Raw genomic sequence first — 12,415 nt, forward strand, 5'->3', positions numbered from 1 at the left:
GGATTTCAGTTTGCATTTAAAGGACCAGGCTTATTCTCTTTCGTGCTGAGAGTTACAAGATGGGATGGTTAGCTTAGCTTAGCTTGGATGACTCTGTTGAGCTGCCGTTAGCTTAGATTAAAGCACACATTCACTGTGGCTTTATTTTGATAAGAAACTTCTGCAATGTGGGTTCTGTGGTGGCCAGTCCATGTGAAATATGAGTTAAGAATAGTCCATTGATGCAATAACCTGGTCACTCAGTATATCCAGGTAGTCAGCTGACCTAATTCTTTGGGCAAAACTAGACCTGAGTAACTACAGCAACCCCAGATCACAGCACTGCCCCTACAGGCTGGTACAGGAGACACTAGGCACGATGGTGGCATCACTTCATCTGCCTCTCTTCTTACCCTGATGAGCCCATCACAACGTTTCCCTGGGCAATGGTTCCCTTGCCACTGTCCTTCCAGGTTTTTGATAATGCGTTTTTACCCCAATTTTAGTAGTTTCTGCTTCAGACGTTTTCTCTGCTTGATGCATGCCAATAATCTGACCCTTCTCAAACAGACCAACACCTTTTCCACGACCACGGCATGTGTCTTTCAGTGTGTGTTTCAGAAATGAGGAGCTACTCATTCCCTCGGCTGGGTTTAATAAATAATTTGTTGCCAGCCGAATTATAATCACCCATACAATAATTATCCAGCAGGTGGTGACTTTGTTTTAGCCAGGCAGTGTATTTTAAAATATTTTTAAAAAGTGGATTTGTTAAATATCACCTATTACCGTCGGCTCGCAGGAGCTATGCTAACAAATTAACTAGATAGCTGTAGCACTAACTCAGCTACTCTGCTAGCAGTAGACATGCTAGGAGATTAGCTTGCGCTAGCTCAACAACTGTTGATCACATTTTAGCTTTATCTAGTTTTAGGGGCAGACTAAGGTAAACTAAGCTAACCAACTAAAGCTATCCAGCTATGAGGATTTGTCAGGGTTTGCTTGATATTCCCCAGATAAAAAAAGAGGCTAATTATCATCAGGTTATTTGCACAGATTTTGTTGTAGTGCTTCTATTTATTCTTAACAGCTAGTGAACCGCCTGTATGGATGTTAGCTGTAAGCACTGAGTGTAGAACAACAGCTAATTCCTCTACATCAGTTCCTTCTGACACCTAACCTTTTAATTTTGTAAATAAAAAGCATAAAATATCATGGTTAAAAACACACATGCTTGCAGATTAGCTTGCTAGGATATGTGCTACATGTGTTGTATCACTCTCGTGCATGCAGCTGTCCATGATATGCTTTTAAATATCTGACAAATGACCCCTATAAATCCATAACCTGTAGCTGTTTATGGATTAAACAGACAGAATATTGTGTCATATACCGGCTATTTTAGATATATAATAGATTTTATTGCATTATACAGCCTCAGGCCAACCTTTGTTAGACTAAGATAGACTTTAATGGTCCACAAGAGAAATTACTTGGTCACAGTAGCTAAGTAGAATATAGTGCTGCCTTGTCCTGGCGACGATGGTGTGCACAAAAAGTAAACCAATTTTTAATCAGATTATTGCATCTTTGTTTTTATTCAAGCTAAAATAAAAAGAAAGCAAACTAGCTCTGTCACTGAGAAACTCTTTTGTTTTTTACATGATAAAAGTTTTTTTTTTTAAGGAAGTCAGCACAACTATTAGTAGTCACATTTAACAGAGACTTTATTTTTTGTGGACTTTATTTATTCTTCTCAAAGCCAGTTGCTTATCTTCGTGCTAAATGAGCTGACTTTAGTTTGGTATCAATCCTCTCATCTAACTCTCTGCATGAAAGTGAATAAGCATACGTCTGAATATTTGAAACGGTTCTTTTAAGTCAGATTTTTCTTCACCGAATGCAGCTTTGAAACTATAATTTTTCTCTTCCATAACTTTTCAGGAGCAACAAGTACCAGGAGAGAAACGTCGAAGCTGGCTCTACTCCTGCTCTTCCACCTCGGACGCAGTTCCTCATAGCAGGCAAGGCTCCCCTGGCTTTCTCATCCCCCCGTACTGTAGCCGTGACGCAAAGCCTCTCCGAATTCCCCCTCCTCTTCCAAGCCACACTTCCTCTCCTCGTTTATTACCACGTGATCATGAGAAATTACACCAGTGTGCAGCGTGTCATTTGACAAGTCGAAGGGCCAAACATGTGATCGATGATGGAGCGGAGTTAGACAATACTCCAAAGGGCAGCCAAAAAATCGCCCACTTGCACAACCCCAAGGCTCCGATCCATGGCAGAGGCACAGACTTTAAGCTGAGGTTCCTGAACCAAAGTTCACTAAATTAAACCGAGTGACTAAACGCTTTCTTGTTTGTCTGCCCACAGCAAGAAAAGTGGTTTAACTCTGCAAGTAAGGCCAAAATATGCACATAAACAAGGTTTTATCTCCATATCAACTGCTCACATTGTGCAAGAAATTGTGGGGAAAAGCTTTTAAAGGAGATTGAATGTTGTGCACTTTTTTTATAACATTTGACCAGAGTGAGTAATAAATAACCTCTAATCACTGTATTTTATGTGTACTGAGGGATTTAGGGAAACTAAGTGACTTATGCAACATATATTAGAGACACAGCAGGTTTCTATCTTTCATACTTTCTTAAAAACCAAAAAACAGAACTTCAATTGCTCTTTCAAAAAAATAAATAAATAAATAATTTAGTTTGTCCCACCTTGTCAGTCTAAGCCGATGAGGCTTTTAACACGGCCACACCAGGGTGTGACTGTGTTATGAATGAATAATGCTTTAAGACCAAAACATTATTGTTATTATAGTAGTCGTAAGCGTCTTCCCTCACTTGTGTACTTCAAAGTACTTTCAGCACCCTTTTGCTGCTTAATTACTTTTGTTTTCGATGGTGTAATTAAAGCCAGGGATGCAGATTAACCAGTGACTTCCTGACACACGTCTGACTGCACTGAGGTCATCTCCTTTAGGCTAATTATAAGACTAATAGCAACTGTATTTATTTTACTTCTGAATCTATTTTCAGTTTGACAGTGACAAGTTTTTTGTATGTTTTGTTTTTTTAAGTTGAAAAAAAAAAGCCGAATTACATCAATCAAAAATCCTTTGAAAACACACCTGCTGACAAACATAAGACATATTATTAGTATCTAATGCAGCAGCACTGTACAGTTTTTTTGTGCTGAACATATTTTTTGAGAATCTGATGATTCATAGTTTTAGTGACATACGAAGAACCAAAATCAAGAAGTGAATTCCATGAAACAGGAAGTTTATAAGCGGCACGCATCGCCTGCAAAACCACACAGTACAACAATTTGGTTGTATCATTTACACATGCAGATGTTTACTAATAAACAACCAGTGGGGCCAGTCAGTTTTATGCTAGTAGGTACAGTCAAGGGTTACATGACAATAAACTGGAGAAGGAGAAAACTGTCTCTTGTTGTCTCGGCACTACACTGCCCCCTGTGGTGACCTTTGGATTTGCATGTGAATTGCATCCACACTTTTATTTTTTATTTATTTTTATTTTTTTTCTAATATTCCCTCACAGATTTAAAGAGAGCCTATTTAGTCCCCAGGTGAAATCCCATGTATGTATGTGTATTTATGTCAGGTATGTTTATGTTTACGGCAGTTGCACGGCCACCCTAGTGTAGCACAAAAAAAAAAAAAAAAAAAATTATATTTGAACCTGTGTATTATTTGAATAGCTTAATATTGAATGCAAAATGATAATAATGATGTATATTTCTAAATAGCACTAGGTCAAGTTATTATTTGCTCTATATGTAATGTTTTTCAGGCTCCTTCAAACCAATTAAGCTGCAGAAGTATTTCACCCAGCAATTAGTTTGGAATATTGTCACGAATGTAAAACGTGTTGTTTCAGAGGCCCAGAGCTACGAGAACCTGGCTGAGACCCCTGACTACGAAATATCGAGAGGGAGAGACGTACACACTACGAAGGAGGACGTGCACGATACGGCAGGGACGTGCAGATACGAGCAGAGACGTGCACAACTGCGAGCAGGAGGACGTGCACGACTACGAGGAGAGCACGGAGCCGCAGCCTGACTATTTGACACTGGAGGACGAAGCGGAGACCTTCCCTCCTCCGCCCCCTCCTACTGGAGGGCCGCTGGGTGAAAGCTACGAGAACCTGGCCGAGGACCAGCAGAGCATCGATGATCAGCCCGACTACGTGCAGGTGGAGGGCGACGAGGAGGTCCCCCTCACTCATCCCTCACATCCGGCAGCGGACAGCGTCTCCTCCGAGGACTATGACGACATCGGAGCCGAGAACCCGGACGAAGAGGACTACGACGATGTGGGATAAGACCACAGGGGGAACGAGATATTTTAGACTCTCCTGGATCTGAATCCTGCTGAGCAGAGATTCCAACACAGATTTCTTTGGTATTTTTTTATTTTTTTTTTCCATGAAGGTAAAACTAACAAAAATCATTGAAATCTGCATATTTCTGGTACTGAGAAAACTGGTGTCGACTTTTTTTCCCTCTTATTCACTTAAAATAAAAGACTGTGCTTTGTGCTTCTCTTTTAAAACATAATATTTTTTTATCTGAAAATTATTATTTTTAAGATGAATCTGCCTTGACACCAGCACACAAAATATATGTACTAATATATCATAGAAAACACAGCTGTAAATGAAACATAATATTATTCAGTGAGATTAATTCAGATCACTGTTTTTATTTTTACCTCCATGGTTGTGGCACAGGAAGTTCACGATCTTTAAAGAGGGCCGTCGCCGTTGCACATTTACACTGCAGTTCAGTCTGAGTCATTTCTACACACATCCTACAAAGCTCGCTCAAAGGCCTGGTGTGTATTAATATGCAGCTTAAAACCGTCCCTTGTGTTTCTGTGAGCAGTTTCGAAACCCTTAGATCATAACAGAGGCACCAGATGAGGGGGAGTTGAAAAAAAAAAAACTCTTTATTGTCAAAGTGAAAACCTGAAGTGGATAAATTCACTTATTTAACATTAAATACATTTAATTAATTTGTGGAAATGTTTCCACTTTCAGGGTAAAGAGCGATTTTTTTAGTAAATTGTGTAATATAAAAGAAAAATGAAACAACTCCTCCAAGGTGGTGGATATAGTTTATGTTATTTATAGGCTGCGTGGATGTGTTGCAGTAACATCACAAACACATTCACGAATCTTTGCGCGTGTTAAAAAGTTCAGCGTCCGCTTTAGCTTCGCCCCTGAAATGTGTTTCTGTGCGTCTCGTACGAGGAGACAGGTTCCCTCTCGCACACGTTTTATTTATGCAGCACCAGACTGTCTAGCTGACGGCAATAAAAAGTGATACAAACGAGAGTGCAAGACGTAGCGGATGGATGTTAGGTGAGAGACAGACTGTATGCGTAATATTTTTGATAGGAAATATTAACTGTGATGAATATTAAAAGCCTTTTTCATTGTCTTTCAGGATCGTCCTTTATAACGGTGTCTGTTCGGTACAGTTTCAGCCTCCATTTTAATGACGAAATTGTTTAAATAAATAAATAAGGAAACATTTAGAGGCTTCATTCTGGGATCATCGTCTGAATGTGGCCGGGACGTATTGTTTGCTTGTTGGTGGGAGGAAAGGAACGGGGTCTCGATGGCTTTTGGTGAGGCCACTTGTGACCAGATCCCTCTCTCCGGTAACGGGTCTGAAAATGTCCGGGAAGGAAGAAGATGTTTCATCAAAGTGTCTCCTTCAGCTCTAAACGACTGGGAGGGTTTGGATTTTATTTGGAATATCCGTGGCTGGTTTCCACCTAAAACTCACATTACTAACGTCTGTTAACGACCCGTTTTCCCACGATTAGTGGTTCTCTAATGACCCCCTAATGGCATGAAACGCCACCCACGTGTGGATTTTATTTTTTTTTTCAAACTTGATGAGTGTTTCAGCTTGTTCTTTAGATGTACCATGTGCTGGATGACTGAGAGCTGTCACGTCAGTCATGAGTTATGACGGAGCTGTGCTCCACGCACCATTTCCCGCTCACAAACATATAATAAACAAGGTGGTTTTGACATATTTTTGATTCTAATTTTCATTCCAACGCATCTGTGAAGGTTGTCACTCATCCAGTTCACGGCAAATCCACAAAACAAAGCTCAATCAGAAGCTTGTTTGAGTTCTCTTCAACACGTTTCGTCCGAGTAGCTTCTTCAGCTCTGTGGGAGTGGTGGGGAGTTTAGGTAGGGTTTGGGTTTGCGTTATTAGCAACGTCTGTGGGTGAAACTTACGCGATTAAAGTCTGTAAGGAAGGAATGAATTAGCTGTGACTGAGCTGTGCACCAATGTTTCTTATTTGTAAAGGAATAAAAATACCATGATATTTTTTTTTTTACCATATTTTGTTTATAATTTCAAATTGTCTGTGAAGATACATTATATTTTTAGTCATGCAGGTCACGGTATATCCAAAAAACTAAGCCGAGTGTTGTTAAAGATGTTTGATTCTTCTTCAGTTCTGTGTCACTGGTGGGTCAGTGGGTTTAAACAGGGACATGACCTGTCATTGGAGGAAGTTCAGAATAACTTGGGTGGGAGGAACCATTAAATGGCCAGAGACTCCAACCAAGGTTGAACAAGGCCAGAGAGGCACAGAGGACAAACAGTTAGTCATTCAGGTCATGATGTAGCTAAAAAAAAAGAAAAAAGTAATGAAAAATGAATCCAGTCGCCCACTTACAACAATGTCTCAGGTTTTTTTCTGAAGTGTTCTGAGAGTCACCTCATCCATCAGCTCACCAGACTCCTCCTCATTGTCCTTTGACAGACCATATATGAACCTAACAGATGTGTTGTTTGATAGAGCAATGATTCTCAACCTGGGGTCCGCAGACCCCGTAGTGGTCCGTGGTGTAATTGCAAGGGGTCCGTGAAAACAAAATATAAAATAAAAAAAGATCATATGACATTTATAGAAATAGGATTTTGTTTTACTCAAATGTGACATGGACATTTATCCACCTAAATCACATTATTATTATAATAATGCTCTTATTGTGAAACATCTACAGCAAGATGCTGTGAGAAACTCATTAACTTGCATTTTCAGGTTAGCGCTTCAAATTAAGCTAGGCTATTTTTTTTTAAATTAATTAATTAATTTTTATCTACCCTGAGGAGGGGGTAAGTCTCCAAAAAGGCTGAGAACCACTGCAGTAGCTTCTCAGTAGCTTATCTGTTAATGAACATGTGATGTCTCCAATAGAAACCTAAGCTAAGCCCCACCAGTCTTTCAAAATTGAAAAAGACACTTGGAAAAAAGTTGTCTTTGGTTTGGTTTTATTGTATTATATTGTTTTATTTATTTTTTTGATTTTTTGAAGCCTGTAAAAAGCTACTTTAAAGAGCATTTGAAAACAGCCTTGTGATACTAAAATTCAAATAACATGCCCAACTATGTGTATTATATGTTTCCACTGTTTTAAAAATAATTATTCATCAGTTACACGCTGTATTCTTAAGATTTAAATGGAAACACACATCTCCACTGTGCTCCAGCTATGAAACATTGCAGAAACTGGTAAATGATCCGAGAAGTGCAATGTTGGTTTTAAATTTTAGGGATAAATACGACGTCAGATTGAAAAATAGTATCTACTGTGTAATCAAATAGCTCAAGAGTCGCTGAGGATGACAACAACAAGCCTCTCACAGAGCCTTGTTTGGGTAGAAAGACAATTCTTTCTGTTCATGGCGGATCTGCCGTCGACACATTTCCTCAATTGACAAAAAAAAAAAGAAAGAGAAAGAGAAAGAAAGAAAGAGAACGAGAGCTTTGTCCACTGAAACCAGAGTTTATGCGTATGACCGCCGTCTGGCAACGAATGCAGCAATGGTCAGCAAAAGTGAAGTGATGTGGTTCCACTGCTGCCAACCATGCAGCCAGAAACCGAGTTCATTTCCTGACGGCTCCGAAGTCAAAAGAGCTGTCAGGCGCAATCAGAGACGGGAGCTTAAAAATCAGGCCTCAGATAGGACAAACAAATAAAAATGGGATGAAACAACGAAGGAAATTAAATTTTAAATTCAAGCAGAAACTTAACCGCAGGGAGGTGTAGTGAGGCAAACGTGACCAAAACAACGTATGTACGTGAGATTTTACCGGTGTGGCTGGTCGAGACGGTGTCACTTCGAACCATTAATAAAGTCCTGTGGATCCTGAATAAGGAGTCAGGTCCCTTAAAAGGGGTCACAAGATAAATCAGAAGGGTCCTGGGATGATTAGCGACACAAAAAAGTGTCTCTTTTCAATATAATAAATGGGATCATGGCTTATTGCAATAAAGCAGGGACAGCTGGACTTGCTGGATGCTTCATCCAAGTAGCTTCTTCAGTTTGTGTAGCACTGGTGGAGAGTTTAAAGGGGTTTAAAGAGGAACATGTGTGGGTGTTACCCATCAGAAACTTACAGGACTCCAGTGGACGTTAATGAGTCATTAAAGTACTATTCACTGGAGAAAAACTGGCTGATGTAAGTTAATGTAGACGCGTAAAGTTTCTGTGTGCAGAGGGGAGAAAGGATGAAGTTACATAAAGCGAAAGCGCTGAGTTTCTTTTCGTCTTGTGAGCTGTGAACCGATTAAGATCTGTTGTTTGTTTTGGAGGCCCCCTGGTGGTAAAGAGGCCCTCAGATGCCTCCGGCCGGCATTAATGAAGAAGAAAACTTCAAAACACGATTTGAGAGAAAAGTTTTTACTTTGCGCTGATTAATCGCTGAGCAGCTGACTGGTAAAACAATGCAATAATGATGTAATAAATACATTTTAATAAAAACGTAAGCACTTAGAAGCAATATATAAATATTAAATGTCTGGTTTCACAATATAAAACAATATTTTTTATACTATTTTCGTAAAAGACGGTAATTTATCCTCTAAAGACGTTGCTTATTATTATTCATGTACTTATGAAAAAGCCCAGGGGACTTACAGCTGAGAGAAATACATAAAATAATCACTTAAATTAAATGAACCTCTTATTGTTTCTCTACTTCTTAATGCTATGTTGATTAAAGAGTGCAACACAGTCACTGGTATGTACTTCCTATTAAAAAAATATGCCTTGCTTGCTAGTTTTCTCATGAAACATTTCATGCTGAAAATTAAAAAATGGATGTTAAACTAAATGTGCCAATTTGACATAAATAACATTAAAAATTACACAGTATTAAAGAATATATATATAATATATATTACAAGAGCAAGTGGGAGTATATAAATGAATGTACTTGTATAAACTTTATAAAATCAGTAAATAAAGGGAAATACTATATGCAAATGAAAATGATGCAAACTAATAAAAAAAAAAGGCATAATGAGACAGGAACAACCTGAAAATAGAGAACTTTATCTAATAAACCACTGATGGACAGAAACTCCCCACCAGCTGTGAAGGAACCACTTGTATGACTGGTGAAACATGTTTAAAAAAATACTTCACACATCCAGACGCCATAGTTTGAGCTTTGTTTTTAGATTTAATTAGGTTTAACAAAGGAGGCCTACGAGCGCTTTTATTTTATTCTTTTGCCCTAAACAAGTTAATCTGTCCAGGCTCATGTTAATATCCTGTTTAAATGCTTGGATTTGTATTATCTTTGTAGGTAAACTTGATTAAACTTCAGCACACCTTCACAAATACATGCATCAAGCACCACACAGAATGCAGATTGTTCTTGACTTTTACTAAAAACCTTAATCCTTGAGCACATGAAATATGACCAGCAGGTAAAACTGTCTTGGATCATTATCAGTCATTTAAGACCGGCGGACTGAAACGATCATCCTAAAAATATGTGGTGAGTTATTTTTTATTTCTGACAGTTTTATTCTGTCAATTTCTTCATTGTGTTTTACTATTAAATCGATCTTATGACCCCTATATATATACATATATATATCCATCCTTATATGTGGACACAAGGATTATGTCACTGTATATAACAATAAAGTCACCAATGTGTAACAAAATATAAAATAATTTTAATGCCTGAGCATGACTGACAAAATTGCAAACAATGAAATCCCATGTCTTCAAATGACTACTTGCTAATTAGCGATGTTGTAGCTTGTAATTTGTAAAATATGCATGTTATATCAAACTAGAAAAAAATAGGAAGAATAAATAAAGTTTCAACTGTAAATTTAGATTTTTTTTTACCATGTCCACTTTTGTCCTGTGATCGAATCTGCTGAAATTTCCGCTATCATGTTTCTACACATTTACTGGTGTAGCTCTGTGACAACCTGACCCAAACGCCAGATGGCGCTGTGTCTTTTTTGGCCATTGGGTTAATTTTTGTTTCTACTTCCTGCTTCACCTTCAACAGTGGCTGAATTTCCACCAAAATTTCACCCAATACCAGTAATACAAATGTCTGTATCTCCAAACATCCTTGGTTAACCTTTCAGATTCTTTATTGATCCAAAACAATCAATTCAAAAACCTTGGAGATGAAGTAGCAGTCGGAAATACTAAAGCAGAAACATGCATTTCTGGAGAGGTGCATGTCAGCTATGCAGCGAGGTTAGCACAGGGGTCTGCACATCAATTTAGCGCAGAAACATAAATTACGGATAAGTGAGGAGGTTTGGTGATAGGTGACATTTGTATGGCTCGAGTTCATTGAAATTTTGGTGGATTTCGGCCAAAATTAGGCAATTTTGAAACTGCACTCACCATTGTTGAAAGTGAAGCAGGAAACAAAAATAAACTCGGCTGGCAAAAAATACAAAGCACCAACTACATATTGGGTGGCGTTATTGTGCACAAGTATAAATGTCTCACAGGACAGAGGCATAGTACTATAAATTATGCTTTAATCGTTGGGGAGGTGCACATCAGCTACGGAGCGAGGCTCTGCGTAAGTACTGCGTCGGTGTCTGCGTTAACGCTGGAGCCTCTGCGTCAATTAACACAGAAGCATAAATTGCGGGTCAGGATGGATGGTATGTCAGACAAACAACAAAAGACGCTACTTCCGGTTTTTATTTTGAAGGCGAAAAACGACAGGAAGTGCGACCGTTGAAGCGATTGGCTCCGCGTGCGTTCTGATCGCGGCGCATTCCAATGTGAGCGAGATGTAACCGCTGGACTTTATGTCTCCAACACGTCCCCGGCTGAGACTTAACCGGATAAAATGTCCAACCTGAAGGAGGCAAACTCTTGTCCCGACGGCTACAGGGCTCTGAACACGAGTGAGCTGCGGGAGCTTCTACAAAACGACGACAAAATGGACCAAATCATTCGACTCAATGAGAAGGTAGGTGGGCATCCCCTCTTGGTTCCCCCCTCAAGAATCCAAAGTGCCGTGTTAGCTAAAACCTCTTCTTTTATCCAAGTTAAAATTTGTTCTTTGTTATTTATTTACTGTTGCCGAGAGAATTGGGTGCTCACCATTTGCAGTGAGTGAAATCAAATCCGCTTTCAAGTACACGGCTCATCGATTGTCTGCGTGGCGAGTGGTCGCATTTCCAATTTGTTTGCGTTAACCTTCTGATATTTGCGATAAATGATTGGTTGCTTAAGAAAAGATAAAACCTTTAGAAATCAATGCTTTAGAGACAAACACATGAGTATTCGAGTCTAAAGGCGTTTTTTTACTGTGCCGGGACCATCATATCGTAGCGTTGAAGCCCCCCTATACTCGCCGCTAATGTAATTTGTGTCTTAACGCCAAACTCAATTTAAAAAATCCGACACTTTAAAATTTCTTAACTTATCTGAAGACCTGCAAGACCAGACCTAATACGAGTTGCAATAAAAATCTAATTTCGGACGTTTTTTATAATTCCGCACGTTTAAAGTAATTATAAAATGACAAATCTGAATATAATTTCCACTTTTCTAATTGGTCCTCCCTAGTCCTCTCCGTCCAAGTGACACTGAACGGCTCAAGCCTAGTTATGCGTTTATTCTACATAAAAGACTATTTTCCCTGCAGTGCTTTGCGCCTTGGTCATTTGGATTAATGCCGAATGGAAGAGTGATCTCTGAGTATTAGAAACCACCTTAAATTGTACGTGTATTATGCGTCGATGTACGGGTACACTTGCTAAACTTTAAATTGCTGCGTTTTTAAAAGGGTATTCCAAGTGCCCTTTCTGCGTGTCAGAGGGGCTACATGGTGTCTTTCCTTCCATCCACACATACAAACACACCTCCTCATGCAGTCATAATAACCACAAAAACCACTTAACAACTATTTTCCAGGGTACTTGTAATAATAACTCATACCTTAGCTTTAAAAACTTCATTTTAAAATCTATTCAGAGAGAATTGCATTTTATTCTGTTGGTGTGACTGTTTCGAGAGACGAGAAGAGCAATAAGTACGACACTGAGACATAAAGAGACAGAGATACAATGGG

The 12,415-nt window shown here is 39.0% G+C and overlaps 1 protein-coding gene across 1 annotated transcript in view; it reads left to right on the forward strand.

Annotated features, from left to right (window-relative positions):
- Positions 1–11,060: 11,060 nt before the first annotated feature.
- Positions 11,061–12,415, forward strand: part of vps37d (VPS37D subunit of ESCRT-I) — a 33,997-nt gene continuing 32,642 nt past the window's right edge. The window contains exon 1 of the mRNA XM_047607128.1: positions 11,061–11,308. Coding sequence (XP_047463084.1) covers positions 11,186–11,308 — 123 coding nt within the window. The 5' untranslated portion in view covers positions 11,061–11,185. The remainder of the gene's footprint in view (positions 11,309–12,415) is intronic.

The sequence above is a fragment of the Mugil cephalus genome, chromosome 15, assembly GCF_022458985.1.
Source record: "Mugil cephalus isolate CIBA_MC_2020 chromosome 15, CIBA_Mcephalus_1.1, whole genome shotgun sequence".
NCBI lineage: Eukaryota > Metazoa > Chordata > Actinopteri > Mugiliformes > Mugilidae > Mugil > Mugil cephalus.